The following is a 25513-nucleotide window of genomic DNA, read 5'->3' as shown; positions in this document are numbered from 1 at the left end:
ACACGCATTTTCGTCAGCAAGCTTACTCCACTATTCCCTCTCCACTGTTCCCTAGATAAAAAATATAGAGGTCCCAGGAGTTTTGACTTCGATTCTGGGGCTGTAACCCTCCATCCATGCGTGCCCTCGGCAACCCATCCCAGATTTTCAACCTGTGGATTATACCCGCTCCCCAGAGGGTTTACTAACCCTAGTAGTGCATTTAGACCGGGAGCATCAAATTCCCCCACTTCCCTACTCCCCTCAGGTTATCATCATCTCTGGTCGTGCCTTCGGCCAAGGAGCTTCGCCTTTTCTTCACGCAAAAACAAAAGAGTTCCCGAGAATGTTTCTGAACCCTTTTTTTTATCCACTTGGTCTGTTTGGGCTTTGTGCGGTTTTTTTCGGAGTACGATGACTTGCAACCTGCCCGTGGTGTACTCTGCACAACCTTTGCAACCAAGGTTGACTGATAGCAAGTTGAGCCGATGGTGCCGATAGGAATTGTAGGAATAACAGACAATGCAATAAAGAATTGTTCCTTCAAACAGTCTATTTGAGTGACTTTATGGTGGCAATGACATACAAGCGACGAAGGCGCGTCTATCTGCATGTTGTGCTAGTGATTTGGACCGCGATCTCTTTGCCGCGATCTCCAAGGCAACGTGAAGGAGTCAACTTTATTTGGCAACGCCGGCACGACCACCTATTTCGACGGGTTCTTGCAAGCCCAACTTGAATACCCTAGATCGTCTTATGCATGGAGTGGTGTAGTGCAACGCGCTTCAGCCCAGACGAAAACGCGAACGCGAACTAGCGATATGTCCTTACCAGCTAGAAAGGAAACCAGTTTTGATCTTGAACACTGGAAGTATCAGGCTAAAGTCGACAACGGATGATGTGCAAAGGTAATCTCGCGAATGCAGATTAGCATATTCCCTCAAGCAGGGCACATCAAACGATTCAGCATCGCCTGCTCGGTTACCCAAAGTCTTCCTTTTGGCACCAGCACGCCAGTTAACTACGGTGTCTAGGGCCTTAATGATTCAGAGCTGCCCGCACTAAACCATCCAGCCCATGTAAAAAACAAGAGATCAAGAGACATCCCCTCAATCACGAAGACCAATCACACACCAGGCGGTTCAAAGGTCGTATTCCTCAAGCAGGTTTTTTATTAGCATAAAGGCATAAAGGCATAAAGGCTGGCAAATTATAAATAAACTCGAGGTCCTTGATTTGCTCGCTCAGTAAGATTCTATGCGCTAGACAATTCGCAGACCCCAGATTTCTAAGGTAAACTGGTTATTAGTTTTACACCATGGTGTCGGTCTACTATGCAGCATTTGAGCCCAAAAATCCCAAATTTCAGCGCGTCTTTTGCGCGAGCAGATTAGGTGAAAAACGCATACATCACTCTGTCTCCTCCTCACCCTTATTCAAGGCATTGCTCAGGAATTATACACGTCTATACGACCCATGGTTCAAGATACACCACACCGCCGCAAGTCGAGAATAGGACCCGGCCTGCTTCTAAAGCGCTCTGTCAAACGCGGAGGCGCGTCTACAACAGCAATTGATGCTGGCCACATACTGTTCAACTCAATAAGGCATGATCATGATGGCAACCTTCTCCGGCGTTCACAACATCACAGCCCACGAGGCCCTTCTTCAAGCACGTCCCACTTCTCCTACCAGCAGCGACAACAGGAGGAGCATGAACAACAGCACTCAGCACTGGCGCCATTCCAGTCCATCTCCCAGCAACTCGAGGATCCTGTTGATCAGCTTTCGCTCCCGCGAACCAACTCGAGAAAAAGCTCGCTGCCGTGGCGGATATCCATGCGGGCCTGGCGTACTTTAATGAATCATTTGGCGTGTTCCTGTACGGCCTTAAAATGATTGCGGAAGACGTGGAGTGGACAAAGATAAAGGGCTGGACAAAGCGAGTGTCTACGAAGAGTGATGAGGTGCAATATTATTGACATCTGTATATTGTAAATTTAAACTAGGCGCCTACGAAGCGATCGTTCGAAAGGATGGAGCAACGAGAGGCGGAGGTAGTCATGCTTCAGCAGCAGTGGGGAAACTGGGATGGATAAGAAGCCAGCAGAGCTTGGAGCAGCAATAGGAACAGGAGTAACAGAGGGTTGAAGCAGAGAGACTGGAAGCGGAGCGTATAAAATCACCACTCTCTAATCTCTACAACAGTCATGACGACGAGAACAATAGACGGGACGCAAGTCGACAGAGACGATCTGGTACTACTGGAGTAGGTCTTGGAGCAAAGGGAAAAGGTATCACAGTACCCAGGATCCCTGCGAGACCCAACAGCTCCAATGCAGGCGCGTCAAGAGTCGGAGCTGGAGGAGCGGTACGAAAGCTGGTGAGGAAACTGATTATGAAACGCATGGCTGAACGGCTACCACTTCGATATCGCAACGAGGTATGGGACACTTGCAAACAATAGATTTTCTGGAAACAATACCTTGGGACAACGTGGCTAATAACGAACGCTCTTTGACTATTTAGCTACATTGTTGACTGATTGAAGCCATTGTGCGGTCTCTGGCTGAACATATTGAGGGTCAAACCCTACCGGAACTGGTCGCAGTGGCGGGTGTAGCATGGCATCGATGCAACGAATATCTGACGTTACTGGTCCAAGTAAAGGAGGCTATCAATTCCAATCAAAAGGTGGGGTCTTAAATCATATCCGGATCGGTATCCCAGTCGGTGAACGGCCATGACAAGAGATGACTGATACTTGAGGGCGACCATCTGTAGAACCTACCGCCAATGGTTCCATGGTTTCGTTTGCTCGCGTCTCCCGCCTCTTTCTCTTTCTTTCTCACTTACCATAGTAGACAAATGGACAACTTTGTATTTTTATCTGACGTACTATTTAATGGGTGAAAACAACTGAGTTGACCGGGCAACTCCTCAGGTCAACTCATTTTGACTCTGCTCAAATAACGCCTGGGTCAACTCAAATTGTGCCTGCGCCCAAAACTGAAGGCAGGCTGGATCATTCATCCCATTTCTCACTCCTACACTTCCAGCTCACTCCCATACTCTATTTATTCGCTTTCATACGCAGCACCAAGTTCAGCATCAGCCTGGTCTTCTTCGCCTGGGATAAGTGTAGCTCCGTTGATGCATGCCTCCTTGGAGTGGCAGAACGTGGTGCTAGTACGGTTTAATCTATATCTTCGATGAAGGATAAAGCGCGCATGTAAGAGAGGGGAATGGTATGGAACCGAGAAAAAAAAACAAGGGCATTCAGAGTAAAAGGTCTTTAATGAAGAATATTATCAGGCGGCCGGTATATCATTGTTACAGCCACTGCATGCAGCACAAATAGCTCGCATGCAGCTATGTTCATGGACGAAAGACACACGTGGTTATACTAATCCAGGTCAAAATCCCGCTTTATCTCGACCAAATTCCTCAAGCAGCACATGTGCGAAGACTATTGAAGAAATCAAGAAATGGCTTACGCGATGTAACACGTCTACTTTTTTTTTTACAACATGAAGCTGGCACATCATCTTTAGTTGACATATTTCTACGTAGTGAATTCGAATGCTCTTCAGTCAAGAGCTGTGATAAAGGATGCTCTATCACCAGCAATCACAGCACACCGATACTTGGTCTTGTTTGTCCAGAATGAACTTTTACAACCCTACAGTTGGATACGCAATTCAACTGAGTGTCTAACCACTAGTCAACCTTCTTCCTCTGCCTCCATAACCGTCCTTATATTTCTATGGCTAGAACGACGTAAAGTCCACAATCAAAGACGGACGCGGAAAAAGCCCTAAGGTCCGTCTGACGCGTACTTCAATTCTATTACTTTTGTCGGCAAAAACCCGACCGCCCAAGAGCCAGACTATGCGGCGCAAGCGTTTGAGGCAGAAAAGCGAGGTCAGCGACCTGAAAATGGCATAGTGCTCAAATAAATTTTGCATTGCAGCATGATAATCGCCTTGGTTGGACCCATCACTTGGATAGGAACAGAATGTGACTCGCACGCGAAAAGTTTGTTTATCACAAAAGGCCCCTCGCAACAGTACGGCACCACTTCTTTGCCTCCATCCCTCTCTCTCCTCTCCTGTCTTGCCCACTCCTTGCGAAGTAATTCTTTTCATTTTTTTCTGTACTATATACGTTTGCTGGACGACATCCTTTTGCAGCCCTTTTATTACATTGCTTTTCTTTTCATCTGATCACGTTATTTTCATCACCTCCCTCTTGTTTTCAGAAGCATCTCATTCTCCATCGCTCATTTTTTGCCCAAACTCCGCCTTGTCTGGCCTTGTCTGACTTGTTAGGCTTCCGCTTTATTGTTCATCATTTTACTGCTCAGCCTTGATTCATCAACCACCCTCATGACGCCAGAAGAACTTGCTCTCCTGTTCAAGCGGCGAGGCGACTTTGACAGCACACGCAAGAACCTATTGAACGATTTTCAGAGCAGTGTATGTGCCCCTCAATAAAGCCGCATCATGTCAAAGGAGTGCTATGTATGATAATGCGCTGAATGAAGTGGGTGTAAGCGTTTTTCTAACACTTCTGTATCCTGCTTTTCCTTCTCCGCCGACTTTTAGTCCGTTGGAAAGCAGTTTACGACACAGCTGGGCGACATTTTACAGAGCTGTATCAATGAAGATCCGAGCCTGCTCCAGCGCGAAAAGTCAGAGTTTCATCAACTCATGGTCGAGCGCATTTCAAAGTAGGTTTCTTTTTTCTTTTTTAAGAGAAAACATCTTTCTGGAGCGGCAGCATGCATGGATAGGAGCAATTGGGGGCCATGGATAAATGATTAACATTTTTCGGCTCTTTCGGCTTGGTCTTAACGATAGGTCATCCGAGTACAAGAAGGTGCAACAGTTTGTCGACTCGCTGCTACAGCCCACGCAGTACATGAGCAAGATCGAGGACACTCTTATGACCATTGTCAGAGAACAGGTACCGCCGCTAGGTATGTTTGTCATGCCAACCAACCATTGTGCGAGATAGTACAGGTCGTGGATCAAAATAATCATTTAACCCGTGTATAACTGCAATAAACAAATAATAGAGAAAGGGAAGGAAGAAGAACAGGAAAAGGAAACGGAAAAGGACCACAAGAGCTTCAAAAGGAACCACGTCGCTGGCTCGACGAACCATGTTAAGGAGGAAGCAGGATCTACTCAAACCAACTCTAAACATAATTCTACAACGTCCTCTTCTAACTCACTACTACCCTCCCTCTCAAAGTCAACTTCATTACCTCTGAGGCGAGATGACCTTAACGTTTCAAGATCGACAGAGAAACGTCCAAAGGATCGACCGACTAGGCGAGATCTAGACCTCAGCTTACCACCACGACCTCAACCAAGAAAGAAGGATCCTCTTCCAAGCACAAACAACACAGCCACCAACAGTAGCAGCACTAATAACATCGCCACCAATGGCGGCGGTAATATTCCAGGATCCGTCATCAAAAAGGAACCCAGTCCTCAGGAACCTAGTCCCATGACAGGGGAAGCAGTGTCCCTCTCAGAGAGTTCAGGAAAGCCGAGCGAGAGTAATGGAGGCAGTGGTAACAATCTCAGTACTGAGGGTTCGTCAAGGAAGGTGGTAACAAAGAAGAGGAACAGGCGACGCAGTGTGGATTCGAATTCTTCGCTTTCGGATCCACCTTCAAGCTCAGGTCCGGAATCAGATGGCGATGGTGGAGAGCGATCAGGAAGTCGAGCCAAGAAATTGGCGAAGAAAGCCCTCAAAGAAATGGAGTACTTGAACTCGAGTCAAGAAAAAGGTGTGACTGTGGTACAGGATCTGTCTTCACAGGAAAATAATGCGTCGACAGAGGGAGCTGAAGCAGCATCTAAAGTAAACCCAACAGCAACTCCAGCTATGGACACTATAATGGAGGAACCTGCAGCAGAAGAGGACTCCAACAAGGCGCCAGCTACAGAGGAATCAAAGGACAAGTCTGTGATAGAATCAGAACCAGAACCAGAACCAGAACCAGAACCAGAACCAGAGGCGAGCTCTGAGATGATTGAGGACGAGGTTATGATGGATGAGGTCAAGGACAAGGAGGCTAGCGCTGACTCTGAAATGGACATTGGTTCGCCTTCAAGTGCGACATCTGCTGTCAAGAACAAGGAGCCTTCAGTGACCAAACTTGATGAGCCTAAAGAGGCGGTCGAGGATAAAATCGAGTCGATAAAGGTCTCAACGCCAAGCAGGGAGGACAGCAAGGAGCTAGCAGCCGATACTGCCCCCAAGTCTCCCGTTACGCCAGCTGCGACTCCAACAGCTGCATCGACGACCCTATCAAGCCCACCCTCGACTCATTCTGCATCTGCACCCGTATCCCAGCAAAGCTCGCCTGCGACTCCTAGTGCTGTAAACAGTGGCAGCAACAATTATACTCATCGCAAACGGGACTCGGAGGCAACAGTAGACCACAGGAATCCGTCCTCATCATCCTCATCCGGTCATCATGGATCACATCCAAAGCGGACGGGCCATCAACCGCTGCCTCTTCCACCCCGACCGAACATTGTGCCCTTGCCACCCAAACCAGCAGTGCTGTCACTGAACAGGAAGCCCAACAGTCATTCTCGGAACACTTCTTCAACAGTAGGTGGAGTCGGTGTTGGTACCACGTCAACATCTGGTCTTTCGACGCCATGTACGATCCCTGCTTCTGTATCCAGCGCTGCTACATCCACCCCCGCCACCATCACCACCGCTGCTATTACCTCTACTGTCGCTACTACTACGACCACGCCTGCTATCGCAACATCGGCTGCACCGACAATGGGTTCGAAACAGGAGAAGAGTCCTGTCGTAACGTCCCCAACCGTGCTACCTGCAGCTACAGCTATGCCAGCATCATCATCGCCATTGACGGCTTCGGCTTCGGCTTCGTCTTCGTCTTCAAAGCCGAAACCTCATGGAAGAACACCGATCCCACTCCCGCACAAGCCGATTCCCTTGCCGCCGAAGCCCAGTATTGGAGCATCAGGATCATCATCTTTGTTGTTGAAGAAGAAGCACAAGTGAAAGAGCAACCATACGGAAGAAGACGATTTTTTTTTTCGAAATAGAAATCGTTGCATCGTTATTGGTGTTTTTCAGAGATAGTGTTACGGACAATAAAAAGCAGCAAGGAAGCAAGGGAGCAAGAAAGCAAGGAAGCAAGGGAGATACAGAGAGTCTTTTTGGCATCCTGCAATACCTTTTCAGAATCCAGTATCCAATGTCCTTTTACATGTGTTTTTATTATATTATAAAGGGTGATGTTGCTCATATTGGAGTAAAAAGAATAAGATGAGGAAGGGGAGTGTGTCTGTCCTAGATTTGACTGGCGATACCGAAGGTAGATATATCCTGCATGACCAGGACTGAGATCAGGGCAAAGCTTCGTTCATTCTCTGAAGAAAATCCTCGGTTGCCAGTTATTCGTGTTTTGCTCCTTCGGCTTGGCTTAAAAAATAAAAAACAAAAATAAAAATAAAAAGAAAGACGACGTGGAGTATTAAAGAAGCGGAGGAGAGGAGGAAGAAAGGACTAGGAGCAGAGAGCGAAAGAGAAGGAGAAAGAGAGAGAGTGTGTGTGTGCGTGCATGTGCGCGGAGGAAGGATGCCCCCCCCCAACCAGGAAACTCTATTTTTCGACTCGTACCTGAATTTTTTTTTATTGAGGGGGCACGCGTGGAATTTTTTTTTTTTTTTTTTTTGGAGGCAAAAGTCCTCATTACCCAAAATGCGTTCAAAGTTGAACCTCTCATTTCTATGCTCCATGGTACCATGGGTGTGTCCATGGTCCCTCGATTTGAGCGCATTTTTCTCTCTCTCTCTTTTCCTCTCTGTCTCTGTCTCTCTCTCGCCGCCGGGAAGATTTTTTTTTGTTCTTTTCCCAAGATTGATTCCCGCCTCTTCGTTAAACCTCCAGCTCAGCCCCTGCTGGAGACCCCTGAGTTGTTTCAGGGGATGAAAAGATGAAAAAAAGAAAAAAAAAGTAAATGCAAAAATGCACTCAAAATTGAAGCACCATTGAAGCACCATGCCACTAGGATGCATGTGAACGAGCGATCTATGTTTGAACGCATTTTTTTAGGAAGGAAAAGAAAAAAAGGATATATACAAGTTTGATCGTATGGAAGACACTCTGTGCATGCTGTTGTTGCTGTGCATATTGTTGTTGTTGTTGCTGTGCATGCTCAATGTATGCGCCTGAAGATTCTCTGCTGTGACATATTTATTTAATTTTTTAAGAAAAACTCTAAACTGCTTTTCACTCTGTACTCGCTTCTTTAATTTGAGCAGTTCTTCAACCTTTACTCTTCATTACACCATAATCTTCATGTATACCCTTGAATGCCTGGTATGCTTGATAGTTTATTTTCCCAGAAATGAAAACCGAATAATGTAGAAAGAATGATCTACTTTCCAAAAAAGAAAATGCAAATGAAAAAAATGAAATAACCTCTTCGTTCCTTCTTAATGAGTGCTAACCCACTTGCGTGCGTTCTTAAACATCCTCATCCAGGGCCCGTTCTCCCCCCATTGTGCACCCTCCACACGCGGGTACCACGAGTTTGCCTCCCGACTCGTCACTCTCTCCGGATGCGGCATCATCGCCAACACTCTGCCATTTGGCGTCTGCACCGCCGTAACACCCAATGGCGATCCATTCGGGTTCAACGGGTACTGCTCCGTTTTCTTTCCATAGTTATCCACAAACGACGCCGCAATCAATCCCGCAACTTGCAACTTCTCCAAATCATCCGACTTCACAAATTCCGCTCGGCCCTCACCGTGCGCAACCGCAATTGGGAACTTGGATCCGCGCATGCCGTCAAAGAAGACTGAGGGAACGGTCGCGGCAGAGGTAGAGGAGTTATCCTCGAGTTCGACCATACTGAAGCGTGCTTCGAACTGCTCGCTCTGGTTTCGCTTAAAGTATGGCCAATGCTCAGCACCAGGGATCAGCTCACGCATCTGGGACAGGAACTGACATCCGTTGCACACGCCCAACGCAAACGTATCCTTGCGGACCGTCAAGAAATCATAGAACTCGTTCCGCGAATGTTCGTGCAGAAGGATCGATTTGGCCCATCCAGATCCGGCACCCAACACATCTCCATACGAGAACCCACCACAGGCTGCAATACCCTTGAAATCCTTCAGCGTCACCTTGCCGCTCAAGATATCAGACATGTGCACATCCACGGCCGTGAAACCCGCAGCATGGAATGCATATGCCATCTCGATCTGACCGTTGACTCCTTGCTCGCGCAAGATCGCAACCTTCGGACGGTTCTCCTTCTCAATAGCCAGTTCTGTGCTCGACAAGATCTCCTCCGCAGGGTCGAATGTCAACTGGTACGACAGACCCGGGTCCTGAGCATCAAGCAAACCATCGAATTCCTGCTGCGCGCATTCATAGTTGTCACGGATCGTTTGCATATGGTACGAGGTCTCAGTCCAGATCCGCTGCAGTTCCACACGGTTCATGTCCAGAACAACACGTCCCTGGTGTGACACCATGAACGAGTCATCGCCCTTGGCGTTAACCGTACCAATCGTCTTCAGGGACTCGATCGGGAAGTTGTGCTCGGCAAAGACAGCCTTGAGTTGCTCAACCTGTGACTGGCGCACCTGGATCACAGCTCCCAACTCTTCGTTGAACAATCCAGCAATGGCATCCGAAGTGATCGAGGAGAGCTCGACTTTGGCACCAACGTGTCCAGCAAAGCACATCTCCACAACCGTCGCAAACAGACCACCATCCGAACGATCATGGTACGCCAGGACAAGGTCGCCGTGCTCACGAACCGCCTGAATTGCCTGGAAGAACGCCTTGAGGACCTCAGCGCTCTCGACATCGGGCGCCTCACTTCCGATCTGCTTATAAACCTGTGCCAGGGCCGAACCTCCCAAACGCTCCTTTCCGTTCGCAAGATCGATCAACACCAACACGGTGCTCTCCTCCACATCCGTGATCAACTCGGGTGTGAGTGTCTTGTGGATATCCGCCACAGGTCCGAATCCGGTAATGTTGAGGGCCAACGGAGCCGTGACCTCCAACTGCTCTCCATCCTGCTTCCACTTCATCTTCATCGACATTGAATCCTTGCCGACAGGAATGCTGACTCCCAAAGCCGGGCACAAGTCCAGACCAATAGCCTGAACAGCCTCATACAAACGAGCACCCTCACCCTCGTGGTCAGGTGCTGCCATCCAGTTCGCAGACATACGGATCTGGCCAAGCGAAGGAATGTTAGCCGCAGCCATGTTGGTGATGCACTCTCCAACAGCCATACGAGCCGAAGCAGCCGCCGAGATCAAAGCGATAGGAGGACGCTCTCCCATGGCCATTGCCTCTCCGACTGAGACACCGAGCGAAGTAGCCGTGACAGCGACATCGGCGACAGGCACCTGCCAGGGACCAACGAACTGGTCACGAGCAACCAATCCCGTAATCGTGCGGTCTCCGATGGTGATCAAGAACGACTTTGAGGCGACAGCAGGAAGACGCAATACGCGGTGGACAGCGTCCGTCGCGAGGGCCCCGGCCTCCGTGATCGAAGGCAAGTAGGCCCTCAAGGACGTATCAAAGGCCTCACGAGGGGGCACGATCGTCGAGGTCGCACGCGACATCTTGGGGGGCTTGCCAAAGAGGGTCGACATGGGCAGGTCAATAGGTGTGGTACCCAGGAGACTGTCCGTCAACACCAATTTCTCCTCCGCGGTGGCAATACCAGCCAACGCATAAGGACAGCGCTCGCGCTCACAGATCGCCTTGAACTGCTCAATGTTCTCGGGTCCGATAGCGAGGACATAACGCTCTTGCGACTCGTTGCACCAGATCTCCATGGGTGACATGCTGGGGTCGTCGTTGTTAATATTACGGAGCTCGATCGCGGCTCCCAGGTTGCAGTCGTGCACAATTTCAGGTAAGGCATTGCAGAGTCCTCCAGCGCCGACATCGTGAATCGACTGGATCAGGTTCTTCTCACCAAGCGCCGTGCAGGTATCAATGACTTGCTGGCACCGACGCTGCATCTCTGGGTTCTCACGCTGAACGGATGCGAAATCCAACGCGGCCGAGGACTCGCCCGAGGTCATCGAACTGGCTGCACCACCTCCCAAGCCAATCAACATACAAGGGCCACCGAGGACTACCAGATGAGCTCCGGGTTGGATCTTGTTCTTGTGGACATGCTGGGGACGAATGGTTCCGAGGCCTCCTGCGAGCATAATGGGCTTGTGGAATCCACGGATCTCGTCTTTGCCGCTAACGCTGGGGACGGCCTCGAGGAACGTACGGAAGTATCCAGTGATGGCGGGACGACCGAATTCGTTGTTGAAGGCGGCTCCTCCAAGGGGTCCTTGAATCATGATATCCAACGCCGAGGCCACATGCGAAGGCTTTCCGTAATCGGTCTCCCAGGGCTGAATGTGTCCAGGGATCAACAAGTTCGAGACGGTGAATCCTGTCAATCCAGCCTTGGGCTTCGATCCCACACCCGTGGCTCCCTCATCACGGATTTCTCCTCCTGATCCAGTGGCCGCTCCGGGGAAGGGTGAAACTGCAGTAGGATGGTTATGAGTCTCGACCTTGACGACGGTGTGGACCTCTTCCTCAAAGAAGTTATAGGCATACTTGTCCTCGGCCAGGGGCGCGAACCGGGTTCCCTTGGGTCCCTGGAGGACAGCCGCGTTATCGGAATAAGCCGAGAGGGTATGCTGGGGGTGAAGCTGATGCGTGTTCTTGATCATGCCAAAGAGCGAGTGGGGCTTCTTTTCGCCATCGATTGTCCAGTCAGCTCCAAAGATCTTGTGGCGACAGTGCTCCGAGTTGACCTGAGCAAACATAAAGAGCTCCACATCCGTGGGGTTGCGGGCCAGACAGCTATCGGAGCTCAGCTTGCTGCTGCCAATGAAGGCTGCGACCAGGTAATCGATCTCGTCCTCGGCCAGGGCCAGTCCCAGTTCCTTGTTCGCAGTGATTAATCGCTCGCGGGCCTCACGCGGGTTGCGCTCCTCATCACTGCCCATCAATTGGACGGTCTTCAAGGGAGCGGGCGTTCCTTGCTATTAAAGTACCGATTGTCATTCATAATATAGAAAGGCGGGGAGAGTGGTTTAGCTGGATGAAAACTCGATGGATCGTTTCGTGACTTGCTTGTCTTCGGCAGTGCAAGGTAAACAATTTTTTCTTTGTTTTTCAAGCGCTGAGGGATCCCGAGTCATCCTTGGAGGGGGTAAGCTGTCCTTTTTGGCGAATATATTGAAGCGAAGGGAACATGTGCAAAACGGAGAGAAGGATCACGACCCTGCTGGGTTATCGATAATCCTCCATCGCTCTTCAATCCTGTGCCTGCCCTTCTCTGGTCCACAATTGGTCTACCTTGATCAGATCAACTACCACTGTTTTCTGTGGTTTCCTTACCTTGAAAACAACCCTTTCATCTGGGATGACGTTCAAAACATCCTGGGTCATACGATCGTGTACGAGTGCAGCGATGGCCTTGAACTCTGCCTCGGTCAATGACTTTCCATCCTTTGTCCTGATCAGATATGCCTGACCACGCTCGACACGCTGCACATGACGGTCCAGATTGCACATCTGCGCAATGTTCGTCGCCTTGGACGACCATGGGGAGATCGTACCCGCACGGGGGAGGACAATGAAAAAGTTGAACCCTTCCTCTGTGCTCGTCGCGCCTGTATTGTCGTGCTGAGAGATCAGCTTGACTAGCTCTTGATCATCCTGCCGAGAATGAATGAAAATATAAAAATTGTTCGCACGCATACAAAGAGCGGGGAAAAAAAGAGAGGTTGTCAGGTCCATATCGGCGCTTTAACTGATCCACTTGCTCTATTACGTTCATCTGCAAAGGGTCATCGCAGCATGCGATTGACGATCGATAGGCAAGGCATTAGTTACCTCAAGATGAGTAGAAGATGGTGAAGAAAACATGGTATCGAGGATCTTTCTCTCGGGCGTAGCGTAGTTGGTCAAGAACTCGACTAGGGTGGTCTGGTCCAGTTCTGCCTTGGGCTGTACAAAGTGGACAGCGCGTGTGGAGACGGTCTGGACCGAGGGAACAGCTGCCTGGACCTGCTGCAGAAGGGCATGGGCCTTGAAAGGCGACAGGGCCTGTGTTCCGGGAAGTACCAACATGGCTTCTTATATATGAATTGGTATGGAGGGGGGACGGAGGAAGGGAGGAGGAGGACGAGGAGGAGCGGAGTGGTGAAGGAGGAGGAATGAGAGAAAGTGAGAGAAAGGGGAATGAGATTGAACTAGGATTGGACGAGGAGATCTCTCAAGTCCCTTTTATTCAGTCCCTTCATTTTTTTTTTCACACAATACAGGATAAGCATAAACATCCCCGTAGGAAATCCGACCACCCACTGGGCGCTGTTCCCCGTTTCTCATGCGTCTCTGTGGGATGCCCCAGAACGCTCATGGATCGGTGAGGCAAGGAGTTGCTCCTCTTTACCCCAGATATCGCCCAGTCTGGACTTGAACATTTTTTTTCTTTCTCAGTCCGAGATTGAAAACCTTCTGTTGCGGCAGAAGGCAAGCAAGGTTGATTGAACCACCGACGTAGCATGTTAATCCAGAAAAGGAAATCAAAAAAGTGCGGAGAAGGCCGTTTCTTATCGCCTTGGCTTGAAGATCGGTGAGCCGGGATGAATCACAGGCGGGCGACCAGAGGCTGGCTGGCCAAGCACGGGTCCTACGCCGCTGTCAACATTTGCCCGCTTCGCGTGTTGCTCCCCTCTCATTGCTCAGAAACGCCACCAAGTTGAATACCAAAAAAAAGGCGTGGCTTACACTGCGTTCGACGCTAGAAAAAACTTTTTTTTTATTTTTTATTTTTATTGGTGCTATTTAAAATTGGTTGAATATTTTGGATGGTGCTCAATAGCAGGACTTCTTGACCCTTGTCCAGCAAACAGGTCCCAATGGCTGCCTAAAACTCATCTGGTCTGAACATGACCGTTGGCTGCTTTACAATCGCAGCAGGTATTGGCGTCGGCGAGATCGTGTTCGGCTTTGTGAACGTTGCACTGGAATAACCGCCGCCGTTGTTGTTGTTGTTGCCGAACCCGCTATTGTTGTTATTGTTATTATTGAAGCTGTTGCCGCCGTTGTTGTTGAAGTTGTTGTTGTTACTAAAATTGCCTCCATTGCTGTTATTATTGTTGAAATTATTGCCGTTGTTGTTGAAGTTGTTCGAGTTGTTGTTAAAGTTGTTGCCGTTGTTGTTGAAACTGTTGAAGTTATTGCCACCGTTATTGTTGTTGTTAAAGTTGCTGCCTCCGTTGTTGAAGCTGTTGTTGTTGTTATTGCCGCCGTTGTTGAAGTTGCTGTTATTGTTAAAGTTGTTGCCGCCGTTGTTGAAACCGCCGTTGTTGTTCATGTTGTTCAGATTGCCATTGCTATGGCTGTCCATGTTGCCACCATTATTGTTATATGGATGGTTATTGCCGCTGTTGTTATTGTTGTTTCCGGGGAAGGCTCCAGGGAAGCTGTTATTTCCAGGTCCCGTGGGGAAACCAGGTCCGCCCTGACTGAATCCTTGCTGCTGTCCTGGGAAACCTGGCCCGCTGCCATTGCTACCATTGCTGTTGTTGCTGCTGTTGCTGTTGGGGGGGTAAACACCGCCGGGGGCCGCAAACGGATATCCTGCTGGTGGTCCGTTGTTGGGCATGCCCTGGTTATTCGGCAACAGCTGAGCGGGCGGGTAAGGTGAGTTCACGTTGGCATTCGAGACAGGCGGATATGGCCCGTTTGGTGGGAAGCCTGGAGAGTGCGGTGGAAATGCAGGCGAATATGCTCCTGCTACTGGTGCCTGGCCTGGCGCCTGAGGCGGGAATCCAGGGGAATGGGGTGGATATACTGTGGGCAAAAACCCACCCGCCTGTACTGGCTGTCCTGGGAACGAAACGCGTTTGCTGGGATCCGCTCCGAGAGCAGGGTCAGGATACGCAGGAGCTCCACCCGCAGTGGGATATCCGGGGTAGGCAGCAGGGTTGGCTCCATAGGGATTGGCTGCTGCAGGGTGTCCATATGGGACCGCTGGTGGCACGTGGGGCGTAGGATGGCTCACATAGTGGCCCTGAGCTGAGGGTGACACTGGACGTCCTGCTCCTGTCGGCAAAGTGCCGTATGGATATGCTGCTGCAGGCACCATGGGCACCTGGGGGGTTGGGGGCTCAGAGACCACAGGGGGCTTGTATACGGGCCCCTCATCCACATGCTCGTCCTCTACTGGCTTTTCGTCCGCCTTCTTTGACTCCTTGACTGGATGGATAGGCCGACGTGCAGGCGCACCATTCGTGGGTGTTGCAGGCGGAGGGCGGTTCATCTTGTTGGTCGGGTGCTTCGGGTCCTGCGCACGAGGAATGACACGTTGCACGGGCGTGTGCAAAACAGACAAGCAGTTAATGAAACGTCCAGCTCACGTTTTATTGTTTTTTCTCCTCGGAAAAAGGGGAAAGGTAAAGAACGACGCTCGTGGGGGCGAGTGGATGGACTTACATGGGAGTAATATGTCAGCTGAAGCATGAGTTCGCCTGCCTCCCTTCCCTTGAACGATAGCTCGAACCAGTCTATTCACGAAGCAGCACAAGAAGCGAGCATTCATGGCGACCATGAGTGATTCAGTTATAGATAACACCCCCATCCTTTTTGTGCATGAAAAAAAAGGACAGCCCAGTGCGCTTAGTCAATCGTACCATCGTGTTCTCCTTGCTCCAGGACCTTGGCAAGGTTGATGACACAATCACCGATCAGATCGTTCTTCTGCGGATCTTCATCCAGACAAGTAACATAAAGCGATGTGGCATCCTTGGCGTCGCTCTGATACATGAAAATGTTGATCTACAGTAAAACGTTGCAGAAAAAGCGGCGTGTTAATATCTTGCTTGCTATCCCATCTAATGTGTCCCGGCTGTATTTCGCTCCTGTGTTTGCTCCTGGTAGTTCAGGTTGAATGATACAATGGGGTGCAATATCAAAGACATACGACCTCGTTGCAGGTTTGCAGTGCGGTCGAAGACAGGTAAAGAGTGTCTTTGGCTACTCCTGTTGTCACTCGTGCGGCTTCCCCTCTCCTCCAGTGTGCACGAGGCAACACCAGAAAGGAAATGGGAAGAAGGGCGTGGAAAAAGACAGCAGCACATGGGCCAGGTTGGGCATCAATTGACTCCTTCCTCGGCTCGGACAAATTCAGCCCTTGTAGCGTACCTGATCGTCCTTCCACCGCGGTCTCTGTCCACCGCGGATATCTGTTGAGCTTCTCTTGCTGACATTTCCGAGCTTGAAGAGGATGAAGGGGTCTTGCTTGCCGAATCTCTCGCGGTTAGGGAGGTCCTTTCCTTGAATAGGAACAATCACGAGCTCGCCTTTAGTGTTGAAGGAGCAAGAGGGGTCCGAGTAAGTCAAACAGGACATAGTTTCTATTGTTACTATTGCTGTTGTTGTTCTTGCACGCACGCATGCAGCAACGGGATCCTGTTTCTTTCTTACCGATAGGGGTCTTTCCCTCATCTGGGTCGACGAGTGGCTCTGGCAAGGGCTTGTTCATGTTGGGAGGGGGGTGGTTGCGGCCGCCATTCAAAAATCGCTGCATGGTGAATGTCCTGTCTCTTGTTGCTGGGGATGGTCGGTTGGTTAGTTGGTCTGTTGGAAGTGAAAGTGAAAGAGAAGGAGAAAGTGAGAGAAAGAGAAAGAGAAGTTGGTTTCAATTGGATATATGGCTATGTGTTTTGCTCTTTCATTCCTTCAAGCGATGAGTGATGAAAGAAAAGAAAAAAGAAAAGTGGAGTTTTTTATGTTCTCACACTGCAAAAAAGACTGCAACAATGCCCCATCCCATGCGCTCTATCCCCCTGCGGATGACTCTTCTCCCCCTTAGCATCGACTCTGCCACATATGCATCTACTCCCGAGTGAACATCCATGCGACAACACCAATAACAACAACAACAACAACAACAACAACAATGGAGACAACTAGCACTTGGGCTGTGCTCTCAATCTTCTCGAATCCCAGCTAGAAAACGCTTTAAATATAGACTCCCATCAACGGGCGGAAGAACGAACAGGCGGTATCGATGGACTCATTTTCCATTCGAACTCTTCCTTGGCCGTAATTCTCACATAGACAAAGGCGATCCCTGCTTCGCCCCGCATTTTTCTGTGTTCTGGACCCATGCTGCGGCTGCGACTGCGCCCTAGGATGCCCCCAACCTCTTCCCTGCACAGCATTGCTGCACGGTTGCATGGTCGCATGGTTGCATAGTCTGTACGATAAATAATCTTCGCTTACTCGCTCAACTGTCTCGGCGAAGTTTTTTTTTGTCCGCAAAGAACTCAAGGTCTTCATCGAGTTTGTAATCGACGCGTCCAGTTCAGGTACTGTTGTCATTTCATACGTGTCTTATCGTTCGCGTGGTTTATTTTGTGTGCTATGAACATTATTCGCGAAGGGATATTTTATCGTCTACAGGTACTGGATCTCATCATCATCATTCCTCACGCCCCCCTTCCTCGACGCCGCACTCCCGCTCGGCCGTCCACCGGAAACCGCCGTATTCCTCGTCCCCGACCTCGTCAATGCTCCTCCTGCTCCTCCTTCACCAGATCCATAATAATCCAGTTCCCCATTTTCGTCGTTCAGTTGGTCATAAATGTCATAATCCTCATCATCCACCTTCCTCTGCTTCCCCTTCGACACATAGTTCTGGAACATCAACGTCGCCTGTGATATCCGCGGAGTATTGATGGGGATGAGGTCAATGTACCCGCCAACGGACTCGGTATCATTCCAGGGGTACTTGGACTTGGTCGAGGTCGCGGAGAATATCGAAGGTGCAATGCTGTTCTTGCGTAGCTTTGGTAAATGCGGCTTCGGAGTGGGTTCTTTCTCTTCTTGCTGTTGTTTTTGCTGTAGCAGCCGGCGTTGCGACGGCGTAAGACCTATAGCAGACCCGGAAGCCGATGACGACGATAATGACGATGAGGATGCACCGTGTAAGTCCTTGGGCATAAACTCTACCGGTGTTGCTGCCACCAGTGCTGCATGACTGGAATGTCCCTGGTAAGGATGCCTAGGCGACAACATTGATTTAGAATTCGAATTAGGCGTCGTCGGGCGACTTTTCGTGGAGGTAGCCGTGCTTGCTATAGGCCGAGGAATGCCTGACATTGGTGCCGAAGACGGAGGCTGGTTTCGGGATTTGGGCTGCGGTTGCGGGTGTGAAAAGATCTCACATTTATGGTTCTCATACTCCGGATCCTGCTGCGACCGAGACGACCGCGATGACTGTGACGAAAGATCATGCTGCTGTTGCTGTCGCTGCTGTTGAAGCTGTCGTTGGTGGTGGTAATGCATCTGAAGAGACCCTGTTGGAGAACGTGTTCGCCGTTCACGCATTGGACTCTCTGCCATATCCATCCCAGCTCCTCCTCGCACACCCGGACCACCGTGTCTTACAGGTTCACGCGGATATCCACGTCCGTCCGGCCTCAGAGCAGCCCCCGGCGGAGGCATTGGTTGTTGCACCCGCTGCATCTGCCCCTGTTGCGCTTGCCATCTCGCAACAGAAACCGCATCGACTCGACCATCAACTCGACCATCTCCCCATTCACTCCCATTACTCCCATACCCCGTGTCGGCGACCGATAGCGCCTTCTCGTACTCCCTCTCGCTACCATATCCACGACGGCTATGCCCGCGCTCATCGCTCACGCTAGTACCAGGCGTGCGCACGTGCAGCGCACGCTTCTCATTATAGATGCTGCGATTTTCACCATTGTATTCCTCGTCTCTCGGCAAGAGATACTGCTCTTGTGCCCGCTTCTGTCGTCGCTTCTCTTTCCTCATACAGAGCACGAGCACCAGGATCGACAGGAGCAAGACGAGGCCTCCACCGGCGCCTCCTGCTACTAGGGCTATAGGGAATGGGGCTTCGAGTGTTGGGGCGAGATTTTGTGAGGAGCCGCTGTTGTTGAAAACAAGAGTCGGTGCGGGGGCCACGAGCGTCGTTGTTGTAGTGGCTATGACGGTTGAGGCGTAGGATGTGGCATTATTCTGTTCTGGGAAACCCTTCGTTATGGAGCTGTTTCCTGCAGGTGGATCAGGATGTGCTTGCGTCGTGGTCGTGGGCGGGACTTTAGATTTAGCAGGCATGGGGAGTATTATTCCGGAGATGCAAGAGTTATTTTTTTTGTCGTGTGTGCTTTGTTGTGTTTGACTCTTTGGGTGCTCGCTTGGCGAGCTTGCTGCGAGGAGTCAGTCTGTTCCTGTTGGATGTTGTTATTGCTGATGCGGTGATATAGTGATAAGGAGTGGAGGAGGGTGGGATTATCTCGAGGATAGGGATGGTGTGAATAGGCGGAGGAAGAAGATGGCAGAGGAATTAGGGCGTTGCATGCAAGTGAGGAAGAAAGAGGGGGTCGTAAACGAGCGAGAAGGAAGAAAGAAAGAGGCGGGAGGACGTCGAAGTGGTGCTGTGTTGGAGGAGTGGAGATTGCTGAAGAGGAAGATGAAGAGTGTAGATGGGTGTGCACGATAAGTAAAGAATGTCAGGTTGACTTGGGAATGGTAGGGAGAAGTGGGTATGAAAACACAATTGAGGATGGGGATGAGGATGGGGATGAAGATAAGAGTGTTTACGAGAGAGAAGAAAGAAAGGAAAGAAAGAAAAGAGGTAGCGGGAGAAAAAGAAGGATGACAAAAAAAAAAGTGGGAAGCGGTTCAGGTTCAGGTTCAGGAACAAGGAACTGAGCGTAAGAAACAAATGTTCATGAAACGCGTTGAGTTTGTGCAACCGTCCATTTTGATTTCCAAAACGGTAATAGAGCGACATTCCACTGACCATGAGCAGAGGCGAAGAAGACTGGGAAAGTAAATAAACAGCACAGGCGGGGGATGCAGGAGACGATCGTGTCTCGCCCTCTTACAGTTCCCAGAGAGAATCTTGTTTACGAATCCATGTTTGTAACGCAATCGCGTCTAGTGTCTGAAGTAGACTATGAATTTGTATACAGATTCCATCCGTGCATTGTTTGTATGGGCCATAAATCAAATTTATTTAATTTGGTTGTAACGCGGAAAGGGGTGGGGGGTAACACACAAATCAAATAAAATGGGTCCCAACCAAGAGGCGGCCTAGATTTCCACCACACACACAGCAACACACACAAATACATCAAGAGGCTATGCTTGCATGCATGCCATGCATGCCATGCATACCATTCCAGGAGACTGTCACTTAGACTTCCCATATCCTGACTCCGGGTACACACATGCTCTGTTACAGTCAGGTAAACAGGTTGATGTTCAACGCTATTTTTGTCATCTCTTGTATCCATTTTTTCCTTCTCTTTTTTTTTTCTCCTCCAACCAAGGAGAAGATTGTTTCTTGCTGTCCTGCTCCATCTCCACCAACTCAAGCAAATTGTTCTGTGCCACCACATATAAAACGACATCGGTCTCGCACCCAAGCGAAGGCTCAAGTCGAAACAGTTTTTTTTTTTTTTGCTTTTATATTTATATCACCATAAGAACGAGGGCATACCAGCTACTAGGCACACAGTAAAGATAAGGATGACTCTACATCTGACGGACTCGACTCCGCTGCTGGTTCTCAATATAGGTCCCCCATTTCGGGACATTTTCGTCCAGCCATTCTCCATTGTAGATGCAGAGAACTTTCATGCGTTCGTGGTACTCCAGGTTCGGCAACAGCTTGGGTGTAATCAGGAAGTACTGTGCTGTGTCATCCTGGCATGCCTTATCCACCAGTTGTGAGTGAACCAGACGTTCATTGCGCTGTAAACAAGGATCGCGCATAAAAAGACACAACGTAAATAAAGGAGGAGCCATCCAGGTATCGCAATAATGTCGAATAGATGTAACTCAACTTACAGGATCCATGCCCTGATTAATTTCATCCACGACTCGAAATGACACTTTGGACATCTCCTGGAGGGCCATCAAGTACATGATCGTCGATACAGAACGCTCCTAAAATACATTCAGTTACAGGCGAGAAAACATGGATTAGAACGAAGGCTATATTCTCGACGGACAGTTGCTTAACAGCAGGTGCAACTTCACAATAGCAACTTACTCCTCCCGATTGGCGTTGTCCCGTCAACTTTTGAAGTTTCTCGGTATCCCTGTTTTCACGTAAAGAGGTTAGTCTTCTGCGAAATACTTCAAGGTATCCATCCGTGTGTCACATCAGTTAACAAACGTACCTGAACTTGACCAGGATTTCGATGCACCATTTGTCATAGTCCTCGTGCTCGCCAAGCTTGACCTCTCCTGCACACCCAATCTTCTCAAACGATTTTGAGAATCCCTTGCTAATCCTCGCAATCAGTGAAATCAGTTTTATGTGCCACGGTCCACGGACAGCTTCGATATCCGTCATGACCTTGGACAGCTTCCTTTCCTTTGTTTCAACTTTTTCTTGGGCACTCTTGATCTCCCCCTGACGTTGCTCGTACTTATCGATCACCGATTGGTTTGGGGTATAGTGAAGAGCAGCTTTGGCACTCTCGGCAGAAAGCATCTCTTCCAATTCTTCCAGAGGGATGCCCTTTCCAACCTCCTGGAACTCAGCAACGTCTTCTGGCCGCAATGTATTGTACTCCTCCTTGGCCTTGTCTAACAAAACCTTGGCGCGTTCCTTTACCTCATCATATTGCTCGTTCACTAAAAAAAAAAAAAAAAAAATGCACACAGGACGACGGATTAACATCGCTGATCGTCCAGTTTTGATGGTGGCTCACATCTCGCTGCAATTGATAGCCATTGAAATCGTTACCCGCAGCGTATTGGTCCTCCATGTCCTTCAGCTCACGAGCCTTTGCGTCGCATTCCGCTTTTGTCGCCTGCAGTGCCGTATGCGCCTGCAACCGGTTCAACGTCGCAATAGTGAGCTTGGAGAAGAGTCGCTGGCTCTCCTTGGCGTGTTCAAGATAGTCCATGGTCAGCTTGCAACGCTTCATCGCCAATTTGCGGAGATTGCGACGGATCGTTTCCACTCCCTCCTCAGTCGAGGGCTCCTGCAGCTTGCGTTCCAAGTCCTCTTTAAACCTCTCAAGCTCGATCTTGTTCTTCTCCTTTTGCTTGATCATCATTACCAACTCCTTCCTCCTGTCACTCAGAGAATTCTTCTTGCTTTGGAGTTCCTGATAGGCTTGGCGAAGTCCATTCTCTTCCCCACTCATGTTGCGAACCTTTCCTTCGTTCTGCTCCAAAGTGGACCGCATTTGATCCACTTCCCTAATCAGCTGAGCGCGCTCCTCGTGGTCAACAGACGCCGTAAAGATCTGGGCTGGTCGAAGTTGCGTTGCTGTGTCCATAGCTTCCCCAGTGTGCTTTGAGTAGGTCACGCTGTAAACAGTTGTAGAGTTGGCATAGCGCTTGAATTTTCTACTTTCGCGGATTGCTTGAAAATCCAGGTTCGGGGTGTCGGCGACAGGAATCATGTGTATTCCACCTTTGCTACACATAGTTGCCATGAGCGCGGGTGGTCCATCGATGGCATCCAGCATGTAGCAAGTAAATCCATAACGACTGAGTTGGTTTGGTGGCACAGGTGGGCTGTAATTGTCCAGGTCCAACTCCTTTGGACTGGGAGCGATCACATTAACCCTCAGTCTCCTCTTATCCAGCAGCTCACGCGTGAAGATATCATAATCACCTCTCGTCTGGCATACAAACGTCTAGTTACCAAAAAGATGTCGATATTGTCAGAGTCCATGAGCCAATAACATCGAATGTTTAGACGTACCTATGCCGTAACATTGTGTGTACCTTGAGATGGTTGCGAAGAATATTCTCGATGGCGTTGACGAACTTCATATTTTTGATATTGAGTTCAAGGCACACGGGCTCAAAGACATGCTTCTGAAACATCTCGCGATTCTGGCGTAGCCAGAGAACAGCCTCATACACATCGTTATCTTGGCTCCTTAGCTGCTGCAGTCGTCTGTTTCTAATATCGTCGAGTGCCTCCAGCCTGTATGTAATGGGTCCACTTAGATATACTCGTACGCAACTAGGACGACTCCATCATTCAGAGATTCACGCTGCATCGTCGAGTTCATACCGTTTTCTTTTCTCGGTCAGTCGGAAATTTATGGAATTGCCCTCACGAACGATATCTTCTTGGCGGGAGCGCAGGACGTCAATCTTGTCCTTTATGTCGTGAACTTCTTCTTGTATGGCCATCTGGAAATGAAAATACAACAGCAATACCTTTGTTAATCTCCAGAGTTAGATATGCCTCCGGTATGATCCACTTACAGCACACTTACCACTTTCTCATGCAGCTCATCCTTTTCCTTGTTGATGTGCTCATCCGACTGTGCACCATCGACCAATTCTTGCTGTGCCGCAACCTTGCGCTTCATATTGGCAATTGCAGCCTGTCTCTGCTGAGCTCTGGCATGAAGTCGGTCCATATCCTTTCGAAGCTCCTCTCCCGTTCCCTCCTACATTGGCATTAGCATGTTACGGTGAATACTCGTATTATCAAAATCATGATATCATGACTTTCAGGGCCATTCGCTGCAACATACTACTGCCTCGATCGCTGCGCCCACGGTTTTCATAGCATGGACAGATTTCTGGTACTGTCTGTCCAAAACGGCCTTTTCATCGTCGCAACGCTTCTCCCTGTCTTCCATCGTGCTACGATAGACAATGTGCAGTTAATACTACGGTAAGTCTGCAGAACTTTAAATCTCCTTCAATGAGAAGCCCCATTCATACCTGAGTTTAGACTGCAGCGGTTCTACTTCAGTTTGGAGCTGCTTATACATAGCGAACGTGACGCGCCTCGATTCTTTGACCTCATTGTATTCATCCTTGGCTTTACCGTATTTCGCATATAGAATCCAAATCTCGAGCAGGCGCACCTAGTAGGAGTTGAAGAGGACATATCGAGTTAGGTTTTGCAGGACTCCCACTCACACCTATTTTCCTAAACAAATGTATTATAAGTACCCTTTTCAACACAGCTTCGCGCGCCTGAAATCGAAGCACATCCTTTTCTATCACTTGGTTGCGTTTCATGTTCGTTTCGATAAACTCGAGATCTCCTTTCATGGACTATTTTGATCAGGATATTGACGTTAGACAAAGGTTCTCCAACAGCTCATTTGCCTGTGCTTTAATTGGTTCAATCAATACGTACAGCAGCAATCGTTTTATGTTCGTTCCACAAGCCGATAAGCCTCTGATGATCAGTTAACATCTCCTCTCCTCCAACAGCACGCTGAGTCTCCTTGAGAAGTTCTTGCGGTGACATCTATCCAACGAACGCAAACGTAATTTTAGTATACGGGCAGGGATTTGTTTGCTGACTTCAAACATCATTCTGAATACAAACCTGTGCAAATTCCGAGACTCTATCCTGCGGAAGAAATTGGCTACGAAAATGCAATAGAGATTAATTCCAAACTTCAGCTGTTCGTTCGACACAAACAGTGCGCGGTCTGAAGTATTTCGAGATTTCGCCCATACCAAAGATTGTCGACCTGGATGTTGAATGACTGAACCTTTTTCATAACATCTTTCTGCGTTTTGTTCTCGCCTATTGAGCGCGGGAATAAAAGGCGACTGTCAGCTACATCCCGCTGCGGTGTTGTCTATATCCGTTAAACATTCGGCTTGGCTGTCAGATATTGCTCGTACCGTTGATCTTCCAAACGCTAGTGTTATTGTTCTTGTTGATATGGCGCTTGATCGCGACATTGGACCCAAATCTGTTGCAAAGTACAATTTCGATCCACCCTTTGTCCGCGCCATGTTTGACGAATTCTGAGATATCCTTTGCTCTGCCCAACACCTAAGCGTTGCAATTCCAGATGCCGGTCAGTTAACAGTGCCCAATGAAGTACGCAAAATGCCACCTTGCGCCAAGTATAATAACTAGCTCAACTTGCATTGGTATTCCAGCCGAGTCCGAGGGCTATAGCGCAAACGATGGTACTCTTTCCTGTGCCGTTTGGTCCAATGATCATGTTCAGGTTCGGTCCAGGGGTAAAAGAGCAGTACTCGTACGTGACAAAGCTCTTCATAGAGACTTTCAAGATGGCGCCATTCTTGTATCTGCATGAATATTTAGAAAGTGGGGTTCCCAAAAAGAAGAAAAAAGGGAAAAAAAAAAAAAAAAAAAGGATAAGTGCCGTGTCCGTTGAGGTGACAGTGGGGGTATGCTGTGTGCGTCAATTGACTGACTCTGTTTTATCCTGTACGCCGTGAAGAGTTGAAGTGATCCTGCTACGGGGGACGACTGCATCCTGGCTCTGAGCGTGGCCATGATCCTCGTCTTCGTCCCTACGTCTCTTGGATGTTCCCTCGAGCCTTGCCATCTCTTTCAACGCCGGTGCGAATTGAGGAAATACTTTGAAGATGCGAAGGACACCAGAACAAAAATTGGCGGCAAAAAACAAACCCAACAACGCACCCCTGGTGACTGTTG

At 49.2% G+C, this 25513-nt stretch overlaps 7 protein-coding genes across 7 annotated transcripts; 2 read left to right on the top strand and 5 right to left on the bottom strand.

Annotated features, from left to right (window-relative positions):
• Window positions 1-1597: 1597 nt before the first annotated feature.
• Window positions 1598-2903, top strand: BC939DRAFT_531526 (uncharacterized protein; the record flags this gene model as incomplete). Its single annotated transcript, XM_051561617.1, has 4 exons — window positions 1598-1831; window positions 1989-2056; window positions 2188-2422; window positions 2509-2903. The coding sequence occupies 4 exons, from the start codon at window positions 1598-1600 to the stop codon at window positions 2518-2520; spliced, it is 549 nt and encodes a 182-aa protein (XP_051408983.1). The 3' UTR covers window positions 2521-2903.
• Window positions 2904-4367: 1464 nt separating this feature from the next.
• On the top strand, window positions 4368-7085 carry BC939DRAFT_479862 (complex proteins associated with Set1p component shg1-domain-containing protein; the record flags this gene model as incomplete). Its single annotated transcript, XM_051558881.1, is given in 5 exon segments — window positions 4368-4457; window positions 4587-4711; window positions 4842-4960; window positions 5060-6432; window positions 6444-7085. The coding sequence occupies 5 exon segments, from the start codon at window positions 4368-4370 to the stop codon at window positions 7083-7085; spliced, it is 2349 nt and encodes a 782-aa protein (XP_051408982.1).
• Window positions 7086-8359: 1274 nt separating this feature from the next.
• BC939DRAFT_461048 (phosphoribosylformylglycinamidin) lies at window positions 8360-13300 on the bottom strand. Its single transcript, XM_051556964.1, has 3 exons — window positions 12937-13300; window positions 12439-12759; window positions 8360-12080 (listed from the first exon to the last, which is right to left on the bottom strand). The coding sequence occupies exons 1-3, from the start codon at window positions 13171-13173 to the stop codon at window positions 8481-8483; spliced, it is 4158 nt and encodes a 1385-aa protein (XP_051408981.1). The 5' UTR covers window positions 13174-13300; the 3' UTR covers window positions 8360-8480.
• Window positions 13301-13842: 542 nt separating this feature from the next.
• Window positions 13843-17006, bottom strand: BC939DRAFT_531523 (uncharacterized protein). Its single transcript, XM_051561616.1, has 5 exons — window positions 16534-17006; window positions 16252-16409; window positions 15741-15885; window positions 15544-15614; window positions 13843-15394 (listed from the first exon to the last, which is right to left on the bottom strand). Exons 1-5 carry the CDS (start codon window positions 16634-16636, stop codon window positions 13973-13975), a joined length of 1899 nt encoding a protein of 632 aa, XP_051408980.1. The 5' UTR covers window positions 16637-17006; the 3' UTR covers window positions 13843-13972.
• A 444-nt stretch (window positions 17007-17450) lies between these two features.
• On the bottom strand, window positions 17451-19311 carry BC939DRAFT_271107 (uncharacterized protein). The gene has a single exon (XM_051551132.1). The coding sequence runs from the start codon at window positions 19195-19197 to the stop codon at window positions 17509-17511; it is 1689 nt and encodes a 562-aa protein (XP_051408979.1). The 5' UTR covers window positions 19198-19311; the 3' UTR covers window positions 17451-17508.
• Window positions 19312-19933, bottom strand: BC939DRAFT_271106 (uncharacterized protein). The gene has a single exon (XM_051551131.1). It carries the CDS (start codon window positions 19886-19888, stop codon window positions 19427-19429), a length of 462 nt encoding a protein of 153 aa, XP_051408978.1. The 5' UTR covers window positions 19889-19933; the 3' UTR covers window positions 19312-19426.
• A 616-nt stretch (window positions 19934-20549) lies between these two features.
• BC939DRAFT_461041 (uncharacterized protein) lies at window positions 20550-25498 on the bottom strand. Its single transcript, XM_051556963.1, has 17 exons — window positions 25270-25498; window positions 24975-25140; window positions 24724-24877; window positions 24553-24622; window positions 24419-24458; window positions 24224-24337; window positions 24034-24138; window positions 23800-23945; window positions 23607-23718; window positions 23343-23519; window positions 23135-23256; window positions 22840-23044; window positions 21845-22748; window positions 21273-21732; window positions 21143-21191; window positions 20938-21036; window positions 20550-20841 (listed from the first exon to the last, which is right to left on the bottom strand). The coding sequence occupies exons 1-17, from the start codon at window positions 25401-25403 to the stop codon at window positions 20623-20625; spliced, it is 3276 nt and encodes a 1091-aa protein (XP_051408977.1). The 5' UTR covers window positions 25404-25498; the 3' UTR covers window positions 20550-20622.
• Between the last annotated feature and the right edge of the window lie 15 nt (window positions 25499-25513).

The sequence above is a fragment of the Gamsiella multidivaricata genome (genome assembly GCF_025024155.1).
Source record: "Gamsiella multidivaricata strain RSA 2152 chromosome Unknown BC939scaffold_65, whole genome shotgun sequence".
Classification (NCBI taxonomy): domain Eukaryota; kingdom Fungi; phylum Mortierellomycota; class Mortierellomycetes; order Mortierellales; family Mortierellaceae; genus Gamsiella; species Gamsiella multidivaricata.
Note: the sequence above shows the minus strand (reverse complement) of the source record. Positions and strands in the feature narration are given on the sequence as shown.